The sequence below is a fragment of the Ciona robusta genome, chromosome 7 (assembly GCF_009617815.1).
Source record: "Ciona robusta chromosome 7, ASM961781v2".
In the NCBI taxonomy this organism is placed as follows: domain Eukaryota; kingdom Metazoa; phylum Chordata; class Ascidiacea; order Phlebobranchia; family Cionidae; genus Ciona; species Ciona robusta.
This window is the reverse complement of record NC_143241.1, coordinates 897,307-918,894: the sequence shown is the minus strand read 5'-3', so window position 1 is coordinate 918,894 and position 21,588 is coordinate 897,307. Positions and strand designations below refer to the sequence as shown.

The window sequence follows — 21,588 nt, the reverse complement described above, 5'->3', positions numbered from 1 at the left end:
GCGACTGTGCCGACATAGTTGAACAAGAACGTTTTGGTTTCAATCAGTGTCGGCTATAATTGAACCGACTTGAACACTTTCGATATTTAGCTGGTTTCTACTTTTGCTTATGGTATTTAAATGTGTAAAACTTTTCCCTAATAAAATAAATGTTGCTGTTGATGTGGTCGTATGTATACAGGTCATATGTAAACATACATATGTATACCCCCTTCGTATGAAAGTTGCGCAACACATTGGGATTATATTTGTTCAGTATCAGTCGAAGGTGAAACGTTAAACATTAACTAGAACGTATTGGGGTCATGCGGAAACTTCTGTATATTAAACTTCATTTATACCTTTTGTACATTAGTTATAAATACACTGTAAAATGTTATCAGATTAATATAGTACTGTGGGATAAGATGGGATATCGTTAACAACTAAATACCATATTTCCTAGTAGTGTTTTGAACATTTGACAACGTTCTTTTACTTGGTAGCTTACACTGGTAATGTTTTAGCCTAATTTTAACATTCGCGAGTGGAATCAGAATATGGGTTAAGTGGTATTTAATCTATTTAACCGACAAATCTCTTCGCTTAACAATCAATTGGATCATTGTCGTGTTCAAAGAAATACAGTCGTGTGGGGTAAAAAGTGTAGGGTGGGGTAACATGGTCCATGTTTGCATTCTCTTTTCTCGTCCCACTTAGTAGTAAACAGAGACATTTCAAAAAATATTTAATCGCCTCAGCGTTGTTAATTGTTTAAAACGCGATCAAGAAATATGGATATTATGTCCTAACAGTATGCCATCTTACCCTACAGTTCTAATTTATAATCTTGAGTTATGTTACAAAAATAGCGCGCTTGTCTAATGCGTCCTTTGGGTGCGCACGAAATGAATAATTTGTGGATTGAAGCCAAACTAGAACCTTTCTCATCAAGGAAAAACTTATTTATCCTGTGTGAATTCTTACAAACGTCTACGTATGTTCGTGGTGAAAATAACATACTAAAACAAGTTTTTATTACGAGAGAAGCTCAAGATTTAGGTCGCTTTGTTGCAAATATCTCTGTCGTTTTAATTAATCTAATCTTTCAAGCGATACACCGATTTAAACACATCATTAAAACATCATGTGAACTAATATTCCAGATTGTAACCATAGTTACCCGGTGTATGTTCAACGTTACGAGTTGGAATTAATAATTGACAACATACCAAGTAACTTGCTAACTATTAACAAATATCCAACGGTTTGTTGTAAGTGAATTTATTACAATTGCAGTAAAGTGTAATTTCCTACAATGGCAAACAGCTTCGACAGTCACTTAAAATTATTCATGTTTTTAAAAGTTACCAAATATATAGTAGGGTGGGGAAGATGGGACACCTTTGGCACAGAATTTCCAAATATCCTGATCTTGTTTTAAACAACCAACAACGGTCTATGGGAGTCGTGAGGATACGTTTTTATAATTTTTTGACTGTTCTTCGGTTACTTTCATATGGGACGAGAAAATAGAATACAAAGGTTTCCCATCTTCCCCAACCCTACTATATAACAACAATTATGTTTTATGAAGAAAACGTGTGATCGCCAATTAATCAGCGAAATATTCCTTGTGTTTTCATTTTATTCATTGACTTGCAGTGTAAAGGTGAAATATCCTGTACTCATACGTTTGCTGTCCACAATGTTCAAAGCATACGCCTTACAACGGACTCGAACCTCAACGTTCCTCTGCAAATATATGATTGATTTACACAAATATGAACGAACGCGGTAAAGGTTATGACAGATTCTTAACAGCTTGATTTAAAACGTACCATAGACTTATGTCTGTTAAAAGTCAAATAATTCGCGTAAAAGAGTATTCTCTTATTTAAATAAAGATAATAAGAAGCTGATGTCATTTTGGGCAAAATATCCCTCGTAATACAAAATACGTTGGACTTGATTTTTGTTTGCGTATTACGTAACAATTGAACCTTTGTATTTTAATGTTGTAACAAAGCAGTTACCTTGACGTTCATAAACTGCACAGCAACCAACGGTGAACGATATTCAGGTTGGAGATTAAGACCATAATATGGATAATATGTGAATGGCATGCCGTTGTCTTCTGGGAAGTAGACGGTGTTTGCACTCACACCAGCTGCAGTGTTTAGATTGGTTTTGTTTCCACTTGTCTGAAATAACATGAAACTAAGTTTTTGACACAATAAATAGCAGTTTAGCAAGCGTATGATATTTTTATGTTTGTTAATTTTATAAGAGTAAGATGGAACACGGTTTCAATCTCTTTTGTCATCCCATTTGGTAGTAAACAACGGATAATTACGTGTGACCGTATCCTCACGAATCGTTGTTAATGGTGAAAAATACGATTAGAAAATAAAGGATTTATGTTCTAACTAACACTATATTCCCCTACAGTAGTATATAAAATATCTTGTTTTGAAGCTCAACCTACCGCGTCATAACATGAGATGTACAATCGTTTCGGGTTGTAAGGTCGGTTCCTTGCCATGAGGACGTCCTTCAATGGCGGTGCGTTGGAATCAGCGTTACCAACAGCCTTCGAGATGTCAGTGTAACCGACAGGGAACCAATTGATGATCTAAAAATCGAAGTTTTAAGTTACACAAGAAACGCTGCAACCATAAGTTTTAATTTCTATTCAAAAAGTTAAACGATAGCACATTACGAGGTGCATGAAACAGAACACTCGTTTTTATAACAACTGTCGTTGCCAGCCACGTGAAGACAAACGATTTAACTTGGATCTTGATCCATTGAACAAGTTGTTCTTACTCTGTTCACTTTGACCAGGATACAGGGTTGTCCTTTATCGTAGCCGTATGGAGGTTGTTTGCAAGGACCAAGGTTGTCGATGTCAAACTTACAGACAGGAGGTGGGGAGTCCTTGGAATAGGCTTGGTTCATTTTTACCGAGCCGTTGAGCGGGCAGTCGGTAAGATCGACTTGTTTCGCTTTGCTGTAAGCTGCGATGAATACAGGGTTGGAAACTGGAAGTTTTAAACTTAAACCACTATAAGCAATACGATTATAAATTATGAAATAACACACGCAAATATTAACTGGTCAAAAAAAATAAAAAAGTAAACAATTTTATTGCTTTCTAAACGTCATAATGTTTTAGAAATTGAATGTTACTTACGTGCCAAAAAATCGGTCAAAGTGTCCACGTATTTCTGGTAGGACCCGGCATCGGATTGCTTGAAAATAATTTCAGATGTTCGTTCGGTTTTTGTGTTTAATTTCGGTTGAACGGAAATACCTATGCGTGGTTAAAACAAAAGGATTAGAAATGGTTTGTTTTCGTGATGAATAAGAAAAATACAGATTCTTGATTTATTAACACTGCAACAAGAAGTATTTTGTATTAGCAACAGCTATTAAAGCCACAACGATGCCATTCAGGATTTACAGTCTATTAGTGTTTATACTACAGTACACATTTATCGAAACTTATACCACGTATGTTACTGTGTGAATACCTGGTGCTTGAAGTCGGGTTTGGAATCTTGGTACATCTGGATCGAGTGTTCCAAGTACGATGGTCATTGAGATGGCGAATAGGGCAGCAAGGAAGGCGTAGTAGAACATATAGAAGATCAGGATACGACCTGGGGATCGAAAATGAGGTTTTAACTTGCTGATGACGTAATGACGTAATGAATTTTTATTTGTAATTCCCAATATTGGAAAAATTAAGGTAATCAAAACAAAAAATAGAAGGGAATTAGATGCAAAATAAGAGTCTTTAAAAACCGCCGTGGATAAAAACTACCTTAGCGTCAAATAAAGGCGCGGCCGCTTTTCAGTTTACTGAACGAAATCGAGTTTAATGTTACATGAGAAATAGTTAGGACTTCAAAGAATCAGATAATACAACACAGAGATAAAACAAGTTCTAACCCCAACTTGCAGAATTTCTGCCCAAAATTGATTTTTCTTCCTTGTTATAAAGGAACCGCATGAAACCGCGCAGATTTTTCTGCGCCGATTCAATCAGACTTTCTTCTTCCTTCTTTTTACCCATTGCTTAATTTTACTGACCAGATATTTAATATCTAATAATTTAAAATCAAGACCTATTTTGGAATCCTTTTTCAGTAAGTTACAAAATGAACAACAATTCTCAAGGTATTGTAAAGTGAACCTAGTCGAAACTAATCGCAAACTAAGTGAGCGCAAAGCAACTTTCTTTACAACGTGGCAAGCCAGACTGAAAACGCCCTATCCTGTTACCGGTAACACAAGAATCACTCATCTGATCACTTGCGCAGGACGACTAGTGTTCTAATGGAACAATCGTTGCGCGGCAATTGTGATAAAAACTAAATCCCCACAACCGAAGAATTAATCAAAACGATTAATAATGCGTGCGATTACCAAATGAAGCGATAAAAGACAACGGTTGTTCTGTTGCAATCTGGTAAAAACAGTAAATTAGGTGACGACATTGCGATGCCCTTGAGCGATGGAGTGTACAGAGTAGCTTCATCCAAGCGTGTAAAAAGGTCACCCGATACTTCTATTGTACAAGAAGGCGGTTTTCAAATTCGCCGAATCCAATGTGTAAAGAGGAACAAATTAAATGAGAAAGTTGCCAAGTAATATATTGGTGATAAATCATTTTAATCAATGGAATAAAACGGAAGCCGTTGAACAAAGTGCGGACGATGGACACCAAGTCACTGAGATGAGGTTTGCTTCGTGCTATAGTGACACCAAGTCACTGAGATGGGGTTTGCTTCGTGCTATAATCGGTGAGTTTGTAATTTTATATTTATTTGAATGTAACAGAAAGCCGAACAAAAGTTTTTAAAACGTTAAGTATAATGCGTCACCTATGGGTGAATATTTTGTTGCAAGTTAAGCATATTTAAAGATTAAACGTAAACGCGTCTTGTGTATTTATAATCGCCGATTATGCATACAGTAACAAATACTGTAAATGTACTGTTTATATTTTATACGTTCGTATATTTATTATGCCTTGTATAATGTAGACAAGATTCGCTTTCTCTTCCTCAAATCGTCTCTACTGCGCATGCGCGGTCATATTGGGCGTCGCAGTTTTGTGGCGGTGGAACTTATTTCACAGTTACGCATCGGCGGCAGCGCGTTAACGCAACATGCACCACTACACCGGAACGAAATTTACGTCACGCAAATATTTTATGCGCCACTGCAAACGAAATACGACATAGGCGGATTTTATTGCGTTGTCTAATAATTTTACATTAAAAATTATTTGAGTAATTTAGGTCTGGGTATTCTAAATCCAAATCTAATGTGAATTATCTCAAACCTTTATGTCTTAATTAAAACCAATACGATCCAAGGCTTGCTGCTACCATTGTGGGCGAATGTGTCCTTGGGCAAGACACTTAACGACAATTGCTCCAACCCAGTGGCCACTAATGGGTTGTCCAAATTAACAGCCATACATAAAAAAAAATCCCCCAAAAAATAATCACCCGCAAAGTAACATACATGGTAACTCGTAAGCTGGCACGAGGTGGTAAACCCGTGTTACAACGACTTTCGTTTTTTGGCCACGCAAGGATAAAGTTACATTCATTCATTACGCAACAAAATAGGGATGTAGCAAATTTTAATAAATTGTCTGCGATTAAAGCCTATAAACATAAAAAAAACTAGAAACAATGCTTTATTTGGGCAAGAACTGTTTTCACAAAATAGTCCAAAATCGTCCTGGGTATTTTTATGGTTTATTAAAACCAGTAGACTGTAGTCTTGTAAACTACAAGTTAATACGTTGGAACTATAATGTTGAGCTAAACAATGACATTAAACTCATTGGTGTAAATTAGAACTCTAGAAAGATTTTAAATGTTATTGGTTAGATGATAGCTCCATATTATAGTTCTCACTAGCCCAATCTGTTCAAACAGCTCACTTTAATAAGCAAAATGTAATACAATCAATTTTAGCGACAAAAATACACAACTTAAGTAAGACACCCCTAGTATTACCATAAATGTCATTTTAAATATACCTGCTTCGTACCATGCAGGACTACCAGTTGTATCAGCATTACTTAACCAAATACCATATTTTATTCTTGTGCATGAATACATGTTTTAGTGATCCAGTTTAAAAGATAACAATAAAGCACTAACATTAGGTTATAGATTTAAAAAACTTTCGGCCTATAGAATAAGCAATAATAGCTTTCATGTACTAAACACTTTTAACCTGGTGTGGTTTGTTAAGCTTTAAAGAGCATTTCGAGGTGTTTAAGTAATTGTTAGTACAAATTCCGAAGCAAACTGATAAAAAATTGAATTTCAATTTGGTTTGAAATGACTCAAATGAGTAAACCTTTTACGCTCAATGTTATGTAAAAATATTGTTTTACTTTTGCGTAATATTAAATGAAACAGAAACAATTATTTTACTGGTGAATTTTTATGTGAATTTCACAATTTATTTAAACATTTTACCTCCACATGCTGTATGAAACCAGCTGATATAACCTAGGTTCTTAACATATATATTTATTTAATATTTATTTGATTTATCTCTTTAAATGCAGTAACGAAGATAAGATTAATAACAGCGAAGAGAAGGAAATTAGGCCAATAAAGAGTGGACATTAATTAGGAGTCGAAATAAATTTTACATACAACAATTCTGTATAAAACTAGCGAGGAACAAAAATTGCATTTTTAGTTATTTCTATAAACAAATATTTTACCCCAGCTTTTGCCCCCACGACCAAGCACTGTCTTTTCCTGAGGATTCCACAAGAAACTGAGGAATCCGTTGAACTTGTCCTTCGTTGATGACATGCAACTCTGGCATCTTCCTTCTCCTGCATCGCTGTCAGAATCTTTATTCGACATATTCTTGCAATCGAACTAACTTTCCAATGAAAGGTTATATTAGTTACACTATACTCCTATAAAATAATATTATTGTTATAATTTGCTGACACTTGTAACATTATCAATGAAACGCATATTTATACATTCTAACACAGGACTACTTTTAAAGGTAATTTTCGGCATACACGAGGTATCATTGGGGCCCATAAGCAACATTTTGAACACCAGCTAAATGATTACCGTTATTCCTTAAAACAAACGTGGATTCGCAAGACATAAACCACACAAACAGTAAGTCGGCATAACATAAACCAACTGTTGAATCAACCTATTAAAGTCGACTTTATAATAGACTTAACTTCTTCTGCAGCTTACATCCAACGTCCACGCCTCAAAGTAGGCCATCACGTGATTAATCAGACCACGTGACGGAAAATTGTATTTTGTCCAATCAGCATCACAAACCAGCGGTTGGAAAAGAAAAAGGCAAATGTCTAAATTATGGATAGGCAAACTTACATTTCCAGTTTTTACGAAAAGAACAAATACATATATACATTATTTATCACTGCGCGTTCATCGTGTAACCCATCAAACATTTCTTTTTAGAAAAAGTTGTTTTGTGACACTTCTACCATTTAATAGTGGTACTATTATAACTTTTTGTACAAAAACTGGTCAATAAAAAAATATAACCTACTTTCATTCTTACCACAAAAGAAAAAGCCAACAAAACCTTACAAGCTTGTGCTTTGAACTCATTGCAAAAGTCGCCGCTTTTGCTCGCTTTCGGACACACAATGGCGGCAGTTGAACTACTTGGCGTTTGGCCAAAATGTCCCACAACCCTGGCATAGGACAACTTTTCACTCTATTTTCCTGTTTGGCAGTAAACAAAGAACATTCAAGCAATTATAAACCGTATCCTCTCGACTTCCATAAACCGTTGTTAATTTAATTTAAAACACGATCAGGATATTTGAGTATTTTGTGCTAAGGGTGCCCCATCTTTCCCCACCCTACTATATACTAGATCAGGGTAATATGGTTTTGTTTTCCTTTTTCCTTGCTATTTGGAAACAAGAATCTTTACTTTTAAATAGCGTTGGTAATTGTTAAAAAACACGGTAGGGAAAGGTGCTATCGGTACATACGACATATATATTGGTATCTTTGTAATTTTACCTCCCATCTTTTCTGTTTTAGCTTTCTTATGTTTGACTGCAACCGAAATATAAAATATACATATATTTAAATATGCATTTGTTCACAAAACAAAACAACCCATGACAACTAATTTCATCACAACACATCTGGTATAGACATGAAATTATTGTGAAGTTTCATCAACTCACAAAGTTTATTTGTACAAAATTGTTTTGCATAACTGCAAGCCAAACAAAGGTTATAATGGTCGAGTATATGAACTGTACAAAAGACTACTAATGTTAAGTGCGTTGATAGCGCATAAGGCAGTTTATACAAAGACAAAGAAGTGCGTCAGGTTTGTACAGGCTTGTTATAAAGGTGCATGTTGTACATTCAACATATGGTATTCGTTAATTACATCGATCTAAAAATCAATTTTTAATTTGGGAAACATGAAACCGGGTCCCGGTATGAAACAGCTGGATCGTTACGACCTACTTTCGGCGGATCAATCAGTAACAATTGTCGCCCAAGGTCGTATAATACGCAGCTAACAATGGCATGCAGTTAAGTAGGATTATACTAAGCAACATCTGCCGTTATAACAGCTGCGTGTGGTATTGATGGAAAAGTATTTCTATTGGTCGAACAATCACATGCACACTGTGTTGTATGGAACTGGGTTTAGTTTGTTGTAACTATAATATAAAGACCATGGTAAAAATTATGAGTCGCTTTATAAATCTTATTGTGTTCCTATAAATGAAAGTCGATTTGCTAGGTTTGTTTTATTAAGTCTCCGATTTTGTCTTAAATTCCCCATCTACATTGCTGTGCTGTTGATGAAGTTCTCGGTAATATCTACAGATGTGTTGTTATTACCGACCTCGTTTCCATTCAACTCCGCAGCGTCCTCATACGCCTCATTCTCGTACAGAATTCCACCGCTAGGTGTCGGTATATCTTCAGCCAGATCGTAATCTGGTTCATTGGAATTTTCCGCAGGTGGCTTTGCAACACGAAGCACAACATCTGAGAACCCTACGCTTCGTCTAGGGACGTGAGACGCTTCTTCCTCAAAAGCTGGGTTGCTGTATACGCCTCCATTACGTTCAGAATCTTCGTTGTCTAAATGCAGATCCTTTTTCAATGTAGCGCGAGATTTGCGTCTCCGGCTCGCCCAACCACGCGCCATGCGGTCGGCCGTGCTCGTGATGTTTGTGGCAAGCTATTATTGTATGCACAGTATTAACACCAAAATAGTACTGTGGGGTAAGATGGATACCGTTGGCACATAATGAGCCTTATCAAGATTTTAACATTTAACTACTCTGCTTTAGAGGCGTGCTAGTACTGTTATATAAATCTCTAAATATTCTTTGTTTGCCCCGAATGGAACGATAAAAGAGATTGGAAATATGACCCATCTTACCCCACCCTACTATATAGTTTACTATATCACGTTAAGGTTTTACCACTAACATAATCTTCAGAAATGTCATGAACATTTATGGTGTTGTAAATTTATAAAAGCAATTATATAGCAATGACAGCGAGCAATTCTTACCCGTCTTTGTACGCCTCCTACCGTCTGGTGTTGAGATCCTTTATTTTCAATATCTAAAACAAATCATTGATGATAGAATAGGTTTTTATGATTTCAGTAAGAAAAGTGACCTTGCCAAGGAGCATTTTTATAACATGGGCATTTTGTTCCGTGCTCGCTTATGAGTTACCGCTTATAACTTGTGATGTTATTTTAGGGGAAAATTTTGTGCGATTGACAATTTAGACAACTCTTTAGTGACCACTGGACTGAAACAAAATTGCTAAGTGTCTCCGAGAAGAATAACCTGACCCACAATGGTAGCAGCGACGAGCCTCGAACGCGCGAACATTAAGGGCAGACGGGTTAACTATTACCACATGCGTCGCACAGAGAACTGATGTGTTACCACAATGTTCTCGTATCATCATAACTTGCATCCCCACCTAATGGTTGGACCGCTTCTTCCTCCTTTTTGTGGTAAAACTGTTCATTATCTTGCAAAACATCGGTTCCAAAGAAATCAGCTATTAGTTGCGGTACAAACCAATCCGCCCCCACTATAATCGCCCCGTATAAGAAAGACACAATTCCTGGAAAAATAGTATGCGCTACTTATAGTTGTAGGGTGTAGTGTGGGGTAAGATGGGATATATAAAATGTGGCACAAGCAACTCACACAAACTACTGTACGTATAAGTGAACTAAAAGTAGACAATAATTAGGTTTATGTAAAAATAAGTTTATAACAATAATATAAACTTTTATTTGTATCATCGGTAACTTGGTTACGAAAACGAAAAATAAAAAATAGTTAAAACGAAATGGCAGTGGAGTGATAAAAGTCACCGCTATGTAAACGCCATTGCTAAGCCTGGAAGAAAGCGTCAGTGTAGCCATCTTACCTCCACTCATAACCAACCAGAAACTTGCCCCATAATGTGTGTGGAGAACATCGTCCTCAAACGGGATGCTTAGTGGTTGGTAACCCCATTTGATGGTGGACCATATTATCAAACTTACAAACATGAACACTGAGGTTAACATGAACATGCAGCCAGCATAGAATAAAACAACACCAGATAAGATATTAGCTATCAACCATACTGGTACGGCCGTCCTGAAATAAACGTATTAAATATGAAAGAATAGAACTTATTTATCCGCACATGGCGGGCTAAAGTCGTCACAACACTATTGTTCTGTTTCCTGCTCTTTGTGCCCGCTTAAGAGTTACCAAGTATGTATCTTTTTGGGTAATTGTTATTTTAAAATTTTTAGATTTTTTCCAATTTATTGCTGACAATTTAGACAACCCATTAGTGACCATGGTGTTGAAACATACGAACACAACGGCAGCAGCATCAAGCCTATGTACACGTGGCTATATATAGATAGTCACTATCTACAATACTTTGCCACGGTATACATTCATGCACGGCAGGCCGTGATTCATGTCATATTATTTGACAAACTTACCATAAAACTTCGTTCGCAAACCAGCCAGCAGTACGGTAAGATCTTCCCCATCGTATTAACTCACCGTCCAATGTGAAATACTCGGCGACCCATTGTATTGGCAGGGGGACTCCCCTGTACTGAGCATCTCGAAATTCTTGGTTTATTCGACCAGCTGAATAAACATAAAAAACAATCTATAGTAAGGTGGGGGGAGATGGGACACCTTTTTCACATATTATTCAAATATCCCGATCTCTTTTAAACAATTAACAACGGTGTATGGAAGTCGTGAGGATACAGTTTGATATTTTCTTTGAATGTTCTTTGTTTACAACCAAGTGTGACGAGAAAATAGAATGAAAAGGTGTCTCACCTTCTCCCACTCTACTATATATGTGCTCGCTATGAATATTTAGACCGAATGTATAAATATATATCTAGTTTACTGTGAGGTAAAAAGAAAGGATTTAAGATGTCTTTTGTTTTCCACCAAATAAGGCGATAAAGCATAAATTTCCCCTTCACTATAAAAAACATTGTGTTGTTCATACAATATGGTCCAAATCCAATGCGACCCTGTCTCCATGCCCAGTGGAACCTTTCGTTGTAGTCGATGCGTTCAGTGAAGTTGACGCTGTCGCTGTGTCCAACCGTTTGATAGACTGGCGTTCCTGTTTAAAGATGTTGCTTTCGTAAAACAGGTGCATACTAAGATTGAACACTTTTATTTTAAACAAAATAAGATTTTTCTGGACAGGTTTTAATGAAGAATTCGACGGTTCAGTCTCAATATAAACACGACATCTTAACTTACATCATATAAAATGGGTTATGGTTTAAACTGAAACGTTTGAGGTTAAATCGCATACACATATGTTTAATGAACGCTACTCAAATGTAAACTTTTACGCCATGACTCAAAGTCACAAATACCATCACAAATACCTTTTCAAACGTATGAATGAAACTTATTTATTTTCTCGAGGTGGGACAAAGGCGGTCGTTATCGTTACAACACCGGTGTTCATACTCCTTGTGCCCGTTACGGGTTACCACGTATTTAACTTTGTTTGTGAAAAAATACTTTGGTTACAAATGATCACACATTGTTGTTACCCATACACGGATCGTCGAGGTTGTGCCATTGTTGCGTCACTAAGCCCCTATATTGTTAGTGCAAGCCGAAAATCTTCAAGTCATATATTTAGATCCGAACCTTTGAGCGTTACGTTCACCGAACCGAGCCCGATCCTCATTCCAACTTTAGCGTGGATCTCTGTGTTTGTGAACGCCTTGTAAGCAGTTTTCGTCTGGATTTCGGCGCTCTCCCAATCTTGCCCCAAAACTCCCACTGTGCAACATAAACAATGGCAAACATAATATCCTTATATTTGTATACAAACGTAATAATGGATGAATATTAAAGTAGTTAGCAATGAATGGATTTTTAAGGGAACGATTTACTTACGAAATATTGAAGCACCAATGAACAAACTGATCACGACACGCAGAAGGAAATACAATCGCTGCAAATATATTTAGATTTTACATTTAATGAGCAAGATATTATAATTTTTTGTAATAAAAAAAGAAACCGAAATATGGAAAGTTATAACATTATTGTTGGACTAAAGATAAAATACTTCTGTCGTTCATTAAGCGTTCATGTTACGCTTGGGTAGCGATGTGTATTAGAATCTCTTAAAGTGGGTGGTACACAAAATATATCAGGTTGGGGTAAAATGGTACATGCTTCGTACTTTTTTTAGGAAAACAAAGAAAATTTACAGAAATATATTATACCGTAGCTCTGAGACTTTCAAAGAGCGTTCGTAATGTTAAAAACACGATTAAAAATGCGAGGTCTTATTTACTAACGGAACCCAAAGTACTATATATAGGAATGCGACGACATTAGTTCAACCATCAAACTGAAACTTCAAGTGGAAAGTTTTTACAAAGTCACCCTAAACCCAGCGGTCGGGAGTTTCCGTAACTTTAGTGATGTATTTATAGCAAACCACACGCCTGGCTTACGTAACACCAATGTGGTTTGCTTTGTTTTCAACTTTCGTTTTAGTTTGCTAGACGAAGTTTAGTTCCGCAAAATACAACAGTAATTTAGGTGGATGAAACTCAGGTTTCCGGACAGATTTAATACAAACATGAGTTAACGTCTAAAATAAACATCATGCTATCTTACAAACGGGGTACCATGTTTGTATTGAAACAACAGTAATTGTTATTAAACGATTACCATTAACTACGACAAGTTACATACGTTGATATAAATGTTATACGTTACTGCTAACTCACAGATATTCCTTTGTAGCCGGGTATTATGAGAACGAATGAAAACGCAAGAATGCAGAATGCGAACACGAAACCAATCTCCAACACATCAGAAGTAACAGCGGTCGGCATTGCTGGGTGTTGGGTGGGCCCGCCATTTGTACGCCATGCTTCAAAAACCATAGTTATAACTCTTGTTAATTAATATAACATAGATCTGCTACGAAATGAGTTGGTTAGTTTAAGTTAAGCCATAATGGTAACACATTTACAAGTTTCTGTTAATTCAAAGAACTTGTTTGCAGAAAAAATGGTGATGCAATATAGTACTGTGGGGTAAGATATAGGAAACCGTTAGAAGCTAAATCTTATGTTTAGGGGTCGCGTTTTAAACAGTTAACAACACTCTTTAGAGTCGTAATGATGCGGTGAAATACTGTAAATATTCTTTGCACTACCGAATGAGCCGAAAAAATAGAATAAAAATGTATCCCATCTTACCTCACCCTACTATATCTATTTTTGCCCTTAATATTTCGACTGTTAAAATGTTAACTAATTATTTTGCTCTAAAGCTGCGATCTATACTGATCGCATCACTGAACTGTCAGTTTGTATAAAACAGGAACCAGTTGGTGAAATTACCGAAGCGTCGCCGCTTTTTTCAAAAACGACAATCATTGGGTTTGCAATGCATTCGCCTGGAACCTTAACCATACGTAGCTGGTAAAATAATTTAAGTTTGGAGTCAGTTTTACATTTTAAGCAACACTGAACTTTCAATATTGCGACAAAGTTTAAAGTAGTGTGCAATATAGTTACACACATTATTAAACTAAATGAACAGTTTTTGCTCTGTAACAATCATTGCAAACTAATGTTTGGTGTAAATTCTCTTCTCTTCGTTGTTTTAATTTAATGCGACGATCGCTATCGTAGATTAAACTTATGTCATGGGTTATGCTGAACGCTCTCAACATTATATACCCAATATATTTCAACATAGGATTTATGTTATAAAACTAATGCAGCATTTCTCTTTAACAACGAATGCGAAATAAAACTCAGCTGCTGATGCTTTAAACAGCATATATAATCTGCCTATCCACGGACGGTTCGCCGCAGTTGAGTGATTCACAATGCTATCCGACCGGAGGCGCACACAATATACGAGTGATGTCATGCATCACGTGAACCACAGTTCCGAGTAATGTGTGCACTGTGTGTAGCAATACAAACATTAACAACAAACATAGCTATACGCACGTATATTATATAAGTAGTGGTCGTAACACCAGTACACATATGGTAGTTCCACGAACTAAGAAATGAAAATAAGGTGAAATATTTGTTGGTATCGCAAGTATATTTAAACGAGGAGAATGGAAACCTGATTGAATGTGAGCATGGATAAGAGAGGGAATATACACACATGTGAGTTGCGACTAGATCGCAACCAAACAATGCCCAATCGTGATAATAAGCCTAAAACTAAAAACACTTCTGTTTATTTTTACCTAAACATCACACGATTAATCCCAGCTTCGTAAACCACCTCTTTACCGAGTAATTCCGCCGCCGTGTCGAAGTGGTTCAAGGCTCGACGCTGCTACCATTGTGGGCGTATGTGTCCTTGGGCAAGACACTTAACGTCAATTGCTGCAACCCAGTGGTCACTAATGGGTTGTCTAAATTATCAGAAATACATAAAAAAAAGAAAAAATCTAAAAAAATAATTACCCACAAAGTAACATACATGGTAACTCGTAAGTTGGCACGAGGTGTTAAACTCGTGTGATAACGACTGTCGTTTTCCGGCCACGCGAGGATAAAGTAAGTTACATTCATTCATACATTCAATCCAGTGGTAATTGGTTCAAGACTCGTCTCTGCTACCGTTGTGGGTGTATGTTTTCTTGGGTATAACTAAAAGATACTTAACGGCAATTGCTCCAACCCAGTGGTCACTAATGGGTTGTCCAAATTATCAGCCATACAGAAAAAATGAAAAAAAATCCCCAAAACAAGATCCCACAAAGTAACATATACATGGTAGCTCGTAAGCTGGCACGAGATGTTAAAACAAAACACGCGTGTGATAACGACTGTAGTTTTCCGGCCACACGAGGATGGAGTAAGTTACATTCAATTATCAGCTATACATTCAATCAGGTTCACAAAACAAAGCAACGCCAAGTTAACAATTTAGCAAAAGGTGAAAAAGATTTTACAATGTACATTTACATCTCATCTTTATGAATATTTTATAATTGCACCTACCTATTAATTTAAGCTCTGCTAACTTGTTTATGTGCTTGATCCAGTTGTGCATGTATTTGGCATGCCTGCCTGTATCCCAAAAGTTACAGGTTCGGGCATGACGCTGCTATCATTTGGCGTATATATGTTTCATTGGGAAAAACACTTCACGGCTTAGGATCAACCAAGTTTTATAAATATGGCCATACATTAAAATAAAAAAATACGTGGTACCTCGTGAGCGGGTGTATGAAACAGAACATCCGTGCTAACGACTGTCGGTGTTCTGCAATTTCTAAATTGTAATGCAGTTGTGCCACAGCGTAAACCAGCTGCGTAACACAAGTTAAATTGTCGTAATCATCCACACATACTTGAAAGTATACGCTATACCAACAACCCATGCCCGATGTTCGACACTGATTGGTCGCGGATGATGTCACGTGATTAAGAACGTGGCTCACAGCAGGTAAGGATTGCAGTTTTACATTTGTGTAAATGGTGATGTAGAATGATGTAGTAATGTGAGGTAAGATGGATGTCGTTATAGCACATCATATCCTGGAGTTTCTACAACGCTATTTAAAGTCTGTAAATATTCTTTGTTAACTACCAAATAGAACAAAATAAGAGACTGAAAAGCATGAACCATCTTACCTCATCGTATTATGTAATAGAAGTTCTCTTGTTTTTTATTAAAGCTACGATGGAGTTAACTTCAGATATTTAAGCCAGTGTAAGAAAAACGCGAGTTGGCAGGCCATAAAAAGTAATAAAATTTGTTTTGTAAAATCTTTTGAAACTTTTTTGACATTCCTTATCCTCAACACTCAAACGAAAATGTTTCAGGTTTCAATTCGTAACGGAGAAATCGCTTTTAATTGTAGTAGCGTCGTTTTTTCCCGTGTCTCTAAAAGACCGTTGTTAAAGAACCAACAAAAGGTGGAATTTTATAAATAGAGATGCTCAAGTGTGATTAATTGTACCGCCAAACTGTCAAGAACAAAACAGCTTCTGAAATTTTGCGATTATGCTGACTCAGCACACTTTCAAACTTAATTTTCAACACGAACAATCGATTTTTTTACAAAAGAAAAGCAGATACCAGTGTGAGTGTGACATAACAAACATTTTAATATAAAAAAATTAAAAATTAATTTATAGTAGAAAAAGTGCATACAGCCCTGTATAGCTATGTTCAGTCGACATATGATTCTATATTTTACAACATTTATACGTTCACAAAGTGAAAGCATGCTTTATACCGAATCCGGTATTTTAAAGCTGTTTCGTAACTTTGGTGGCACATTTAGGTCATATCTGAACATTTATATCATTACCTAAATTTTGTTTTTACGTTGGTATCCCCTTTAACACAATCCGGAAATATTAGGGTTTAGGTGCCAACGGTATCCATCTTACCCCACAGTACTGTAGTATAAATATAATTTTGGTTTAAAAATGGCAAAAACAAAACCCGAAGTTAAACCTGAGATTGCAACTGATTCAACGAATGTAACTCGTAAAAGAGCAAACGTGGAAGCGGCCGCTAAAGACGATTTAAACAATACAAAAGCAACGCCAAACAAGAAAAAAGCTGCACTGTCTGCCAAAGGAAAAGTTACTCGTCAGAAAGAACAGAAACGAGAGAGGCGAGAGGATAGATTAAGGGAAAAAAGAAAAAAAGATAATGTTCAATCTTGCGTGAAGCAAGTATGGTTGGCGATACGACCGTTGTGCAGGCGACATCCACTGGCCGTTATATTGTCGGTTGGTTTTGTTTTAATTTCTGGAGCGCTCTATTTTGCCTCGGATTCGTTGGAACAAAGAAATCAAATAAAACACCCGCCCGTTACTGATAAGGTAAGAACCACAGCACATGTGGAGAAAGAACGCATGGCTTGCTACTCTTTATGAATGTATAAATGTAACTTATTTACCATAGCATTACAACATTCGTTGTACCAGAAACACCCTGTGCCCGCTTACGAGTTACGACTTATGTAACTCAGTGATGACATAAAGACAATCCATTAAAGCAATTGCCATTTTTAGTGTTTCAACCCAGAGATATAGGGTTCAAGGCTCTTCGCTTCTACCAGTGTGGGCGTATGTCTCCTTGGGTATGACAAGTAACGACAATTGCTCCAACCGAAAGGGATTACAAAAAGTTGCCTAACAAAAATCACACACAAATTGCATGCGTGATAACTATACGAGGTTGTACGTGTATGAAACAGAACACCCGTGTTATAACTGCGCTGTTGTTGCCCCGCCATGCGAGGATGAATAAGTTGCACTTATTCATACTATACAAAGACATTATTGGATTCAACATGCACATTTAATAATAACTTCAATTTCAAGGTGACATTAAAAATATCGGTGGAAGGCGGGAAAACAGGGGAACTGGTGTTTGGTTTATATGGAAAGTCGTGTCCGCTTACCGTGGAAAACTTTGTTAAGTTGGCAACCCATGAGAAAGGATACGGATATAAGGGCTCGAAGTTCTATCTCTTGGTTCCAGGACATATGATAATGGCAAGTATAAGATGTAGATATTTGCATATTGTATTCTATGTGGACAATGTCTCATTACAGCGAGGCACGCCCATATTCCCCGAACGTGAATGCTGTACATTAGCAACAGACTATATCGGGCTTCTGTAAACAATATTTACGCATGTTTGTTTACTTTAACTACAAAAACAGTTGAATAAAAGGTGTTATAACTTAGCGTTTGTTTTATTATTACAGGGTGGCGACATAATAAATAACAACGGTACGAGCGGACGGAGTGCATTAGACGTTCCATTTGAGAATGAAAATCTTAAGCTTCGCCACTTATCGGCTGGTACATTAGCTACTGTGGGTTTAAAGAATAACTCGGACAGCAAGTTCAACTCTCAGTTTTACATCACGTTCGGTCCTTCAACTTCATTCGATGGAACAAGTGTTGTATTCGGGCGAGTGTTGGAAGGTGAGTTGTTAATACAAGTGGTCGCTAATGGGTTGTCTAAATTGTTGGTACCACATTCCAAAAAAATTACGAAAATAACATCTATCCCAAAAGTTACACACAAAGTAACACGTAAGCGGAAATAAGGTTTATGAAACAGTACACTCGTGTTATAACGACTGTCGCAACGCGAGGATGAACAACCATTCAAATATGAAGGTGTTATGTTGAATAAGCAACATTGAAAGTTACCGTAAGAAAAAGTGTAAAAGCGTCACCATCGAAGTTTGACCGTCTTTTTTTCAAATTAAAAATGGTCATATAGTACAATGGGGAATATGGGACACTTAAACACATATTGTCAAATATTTCCAAAATTAAAATAGATGACGGGGTTTTTGGTTAATACCACGAATTAGTACTATCATTCCTTTATTAATTGACAACAATTTAAAAAATATAACAAAACACACGAGGAGTTATTTAGCGATCCGCACAACAGGTGAAATTTTACAAATTCGAAAACACACAGGATAAGAGGGGACAGTTTGAAATTATTGTTAATTTTGATTATTAGGTGTATTTATAAATAGGAATGTACGTAAATGACACGAAATAATACTGTACGCTTTGAAAATTAAGTCTAAACATTCTTTTTCTTGCCCTACTGCTGTAGTTTTTAATATGTTACCTATATATACATTATGTTATTGCATAACAATTGGTATTGTTTGAACAACAATGGGTATTGTTCGAACTTCAATTGATAAATATTGTATCCTACAAATGTATATGAACTTGTAATAACAGAAAATTGATTATAACTGTTGATAAAGTTTTTATTTTTGCCACAAATTAGGTATTACTATTCTGTTTTTGACACAAGCCACTTCTCATAAATTATCTCCATGTGCAAATGATCAAATTTCGAATATATTTTCAAAATATTATGTTTTTATTCTATCAGTACAATATAGTAGAAAAATCCCTGAGGTATAAATTACTAAATTAAAGGCAAATCTTTCAAAGTTTGGCAATGAAAACATACAAAACTACAATGTGGGGGAAGATGGGACTCTAAATTGAAATATATTTACATTAGCAGTATTCTGCAACTTGTAGTTAACCTACCGAGTTTACCAGGCTGTGCTAGTTTCTTTGCCATGTAAACTTCACATATATAACGTTAAACCGATATTTTGTTTGTTGTTTTATCTCAAACTAAAGTCATATTAACCCCTGCCTATTTTCTTTATGTTTTTATCTCAGTTTTTTTTTTACAAAACTAAAACTAGTTTCATGAGACAAAATTAAACTTTACGAAATATTCAAAGTTGTTTTAGAAGCTATGAAACTAGTTTATTCGTTTGCACACGCAAACTAAAAAAATTCATTGGCTTTACTGTGATTTAGCGAGCATTAAAAAATAGCACCTTACTATTTCGCATTTTTTCACCTGTTCAAACTATACTGTTTCTATTTTTTATATTTTTTTTAATATTTAAAAACAGTAATCAGTTTTGACTATAAAGTCGTGATAATACTGTCGAATAATTCTGTAACCTTATTTTTCTGATTATCATTAAATGGGGGTCCTTAAAAGAAAAAAAATAATTGATAAAAGATTAAAAAAAGGGCGTAAAAAAAATTAAAAAAAGGGTTTATCGGACAAAGTGTCCCATCTTCCCCCACCCTACTATATAAATACTTTTCGTTGTAAGCCCCTTTAAACGAGCTGATTATGGGCGTCGACTAAAATATTATTGGTATATTCAACCCTGATATTGCACATACTTACGACACAATGTATATAGTCCACGTATAAACATGTTAAACATAGCAATTTCGTAATGCAACCGAAGTTATAACCTTGAACTCGTTTTAGGTTTAGATTTCCTTGCCTACCTTGAGCGGCTTACTGTAACCAAAGAGATGGCTCCTGCAAACGATATTGTTGTTGTGGACGGTAGTCATGAGAAGGCAAGCGGATGACAAGTATAAATACAAGTCAAGGTGCGGGAGGGTGCGGGAGCGGGGGGTATATTAGGTTCGTGGGACTTGTAGCTACTTCAACAAGGATCTTCATGGAATCTAACATGTTCGGGTTACCGAATATAGATGATGTTTATTGGTGCCGAGTTTTTGGACTTTGGTGGACAATTGTTGCATCAGCAATTTTTATGAACACCTATTTTAAAGTTTGTTTGGCCTCAAACTTAACATGACCTTGAATATGTAGTGCATGAATGTCCCTAAATTTTTAATTCTTGGTGTTATGTGGGTTATATATGCTTATAAGGTATTGCTTTTAACTGATGCGTCATTATTACCAACAGTTGACCTGTTACTATGTGTGTATTTTTATTATTCAGGATGTGATAATACCTTTTCCAAGTCATAAATATATTCATGGTAACCCATGATTGCTTTTCCCTTTTTTTTCAAAATACGAGGCCAAGTTATGGTTTGCGAATCAAGCAAGTCACCCATCAAACAAAACTCGTCGATAACCTTGGATGGCGGACTTTACACCGAGTCCAATGACGCAAATACTTGTTTGTACGTTGTATGTTTGAGCGAAAATAAGTATTTGCATTAATTTTGCTAGCTGGTAAGTTTCGCACCTTTCATTGTACTGAGTTTATATTTTTTAACTAAAACTTGGCCAATTTAGACTGCACAACATTTTTTTGATATTAAATAAAGTTACGCGGATTTTTAATTATAGACAATACTGTCCACAAAAAAACGTTATAAAACATTTATATTGTAACAATTTGGAGAACACATCGGCCAAAACGTTTCTAAAATGAACCACAAAATATCATAATCACGCCCACTCATAAGTACGTTGATTTATATTGACCAAGCCATATAAGTTTACTGAGTAAATAGTCTGAAGTAAAATCTGACCGATTGTGTAAAATTGTGTTTACCTACGAAGCTGTATCGGTGAGAGGTTAACCGTTGAAACTCATAATGAAACGAACCGGGTAGGTAACGCTATGTTGAGTTGAAAACATTGATGGTATGCCAGGTCAGAC

General features: G+C 36.2%; 3 protein-coding genes and 1 long non-coding RNA gene across 5 annotated transcripts; 2 read left to right on the top strand and 2 right to left on the bottom strand.

The window, feature by feature from the left end:
* Positions 1–1,247: 1,247 nt before the first annotated feature.
* LOC149733285 (sodium/potassium-transporting ATPase subunit beta-3-like) lies at positions 1,248–6,938 on the bottom strand. 2 transcript variants are annotated; one of them, XM_089881037.1, is made up of 7 exons: positions 6,749–6,938; positions 3,516–3,644; positions 3,176–3,295; positions 2,809–2,999; positions 2,468–2,614; positions 2,016–2,183; positions 1,248–1,734 (listed from the first exon to the last, which is right to left on the bottom strand). In XM_089881037.1, exons 1-7 carry the CDS (start codon positions 6,894–6,896, stop codon positions 1,627–1,629), a joined length of 1,011 nt encoding a protein of 336 aa, XP_089737163.1. In that variant the 5' UTR covers positions 6,897–6,938; the 3' UTR covers positions 1,248–1,626. The 2 variants fall into 2 exon arrangements, with proteins under 2 accessions (XP_089737163.1, XP_089737164.1); XM_089881038.1 differs by lacking the exon at positions 6,749–6,938 and adding an exon at positions 3,937–4,175.
* Positions 4,313–8,138, top strand: LOC149733284 (uncharacterized). The gene is made up of 3 exons (XR_016385309.1): positions 4,313–4,790; positions 6,587–7,169; positions 7,249–8,138. It is a non-coding gene; the product is annotated as an uncharacterized LOC149733284 (long non-coding RNA).
* A 70-nt stretch (positions 8,139–8,208) lies between these two features.
* Positions 8,209–13,575, bottom strand: LOC149733283 (dual oxidase maturation factor 1-like). Its single transcript, XM_089881032.1, has 9 exons — positions 13,351–13,575; positions 12,503–12,560; positions 12,251–12,385; positions 11,586–11,705; positions 11,053–11,206; positions 10,479–10,693; positions 10,020–10,166; positions 9,595–9,647; positions 8,209–9,255 (listed from the first exon to the last, which is right to left on the bottom strand). The coding sequence occupies exons 1-9, from the start codon at positions 13,507–13,509 to the stop codon at positions 8,851–8,853; spliced, it is 1,446 nt and encodes a 481-aa protein (XP_089737158.1). The 5' UTR covers positions 13,510–13,575; the 3' UTR covers positions 8,209–8,850.
* A 3,369-nt stretch (positions 13,576–16,944) lies between these two features.
* On the top strand, positions 16,945–21,429 carry LOC149733282 (peptidyl-prolyl cis-trans isomerase 6-like). Its single transcript, XM_089881040.1, has 4 exons — positions 16,945–17,448; positions 17,953–18,126; positions 18,343–18,565; positions 20,430–21,429. The coding sequence occupies exons 1-4, from the start codon at positions 17,047–17,049 to the stop codon at positions 20,534–20,536; spliced, it is 906 nt and encodes a 301-aa protein (XP_089737166.1). The 5' UTR covers positions 16,945–17,046; the 3' UTR covers positions 20,537–21,429.
* The last annotated feature ends 159 nt before the right edge of the window (positions 21,430–21,588 follow it).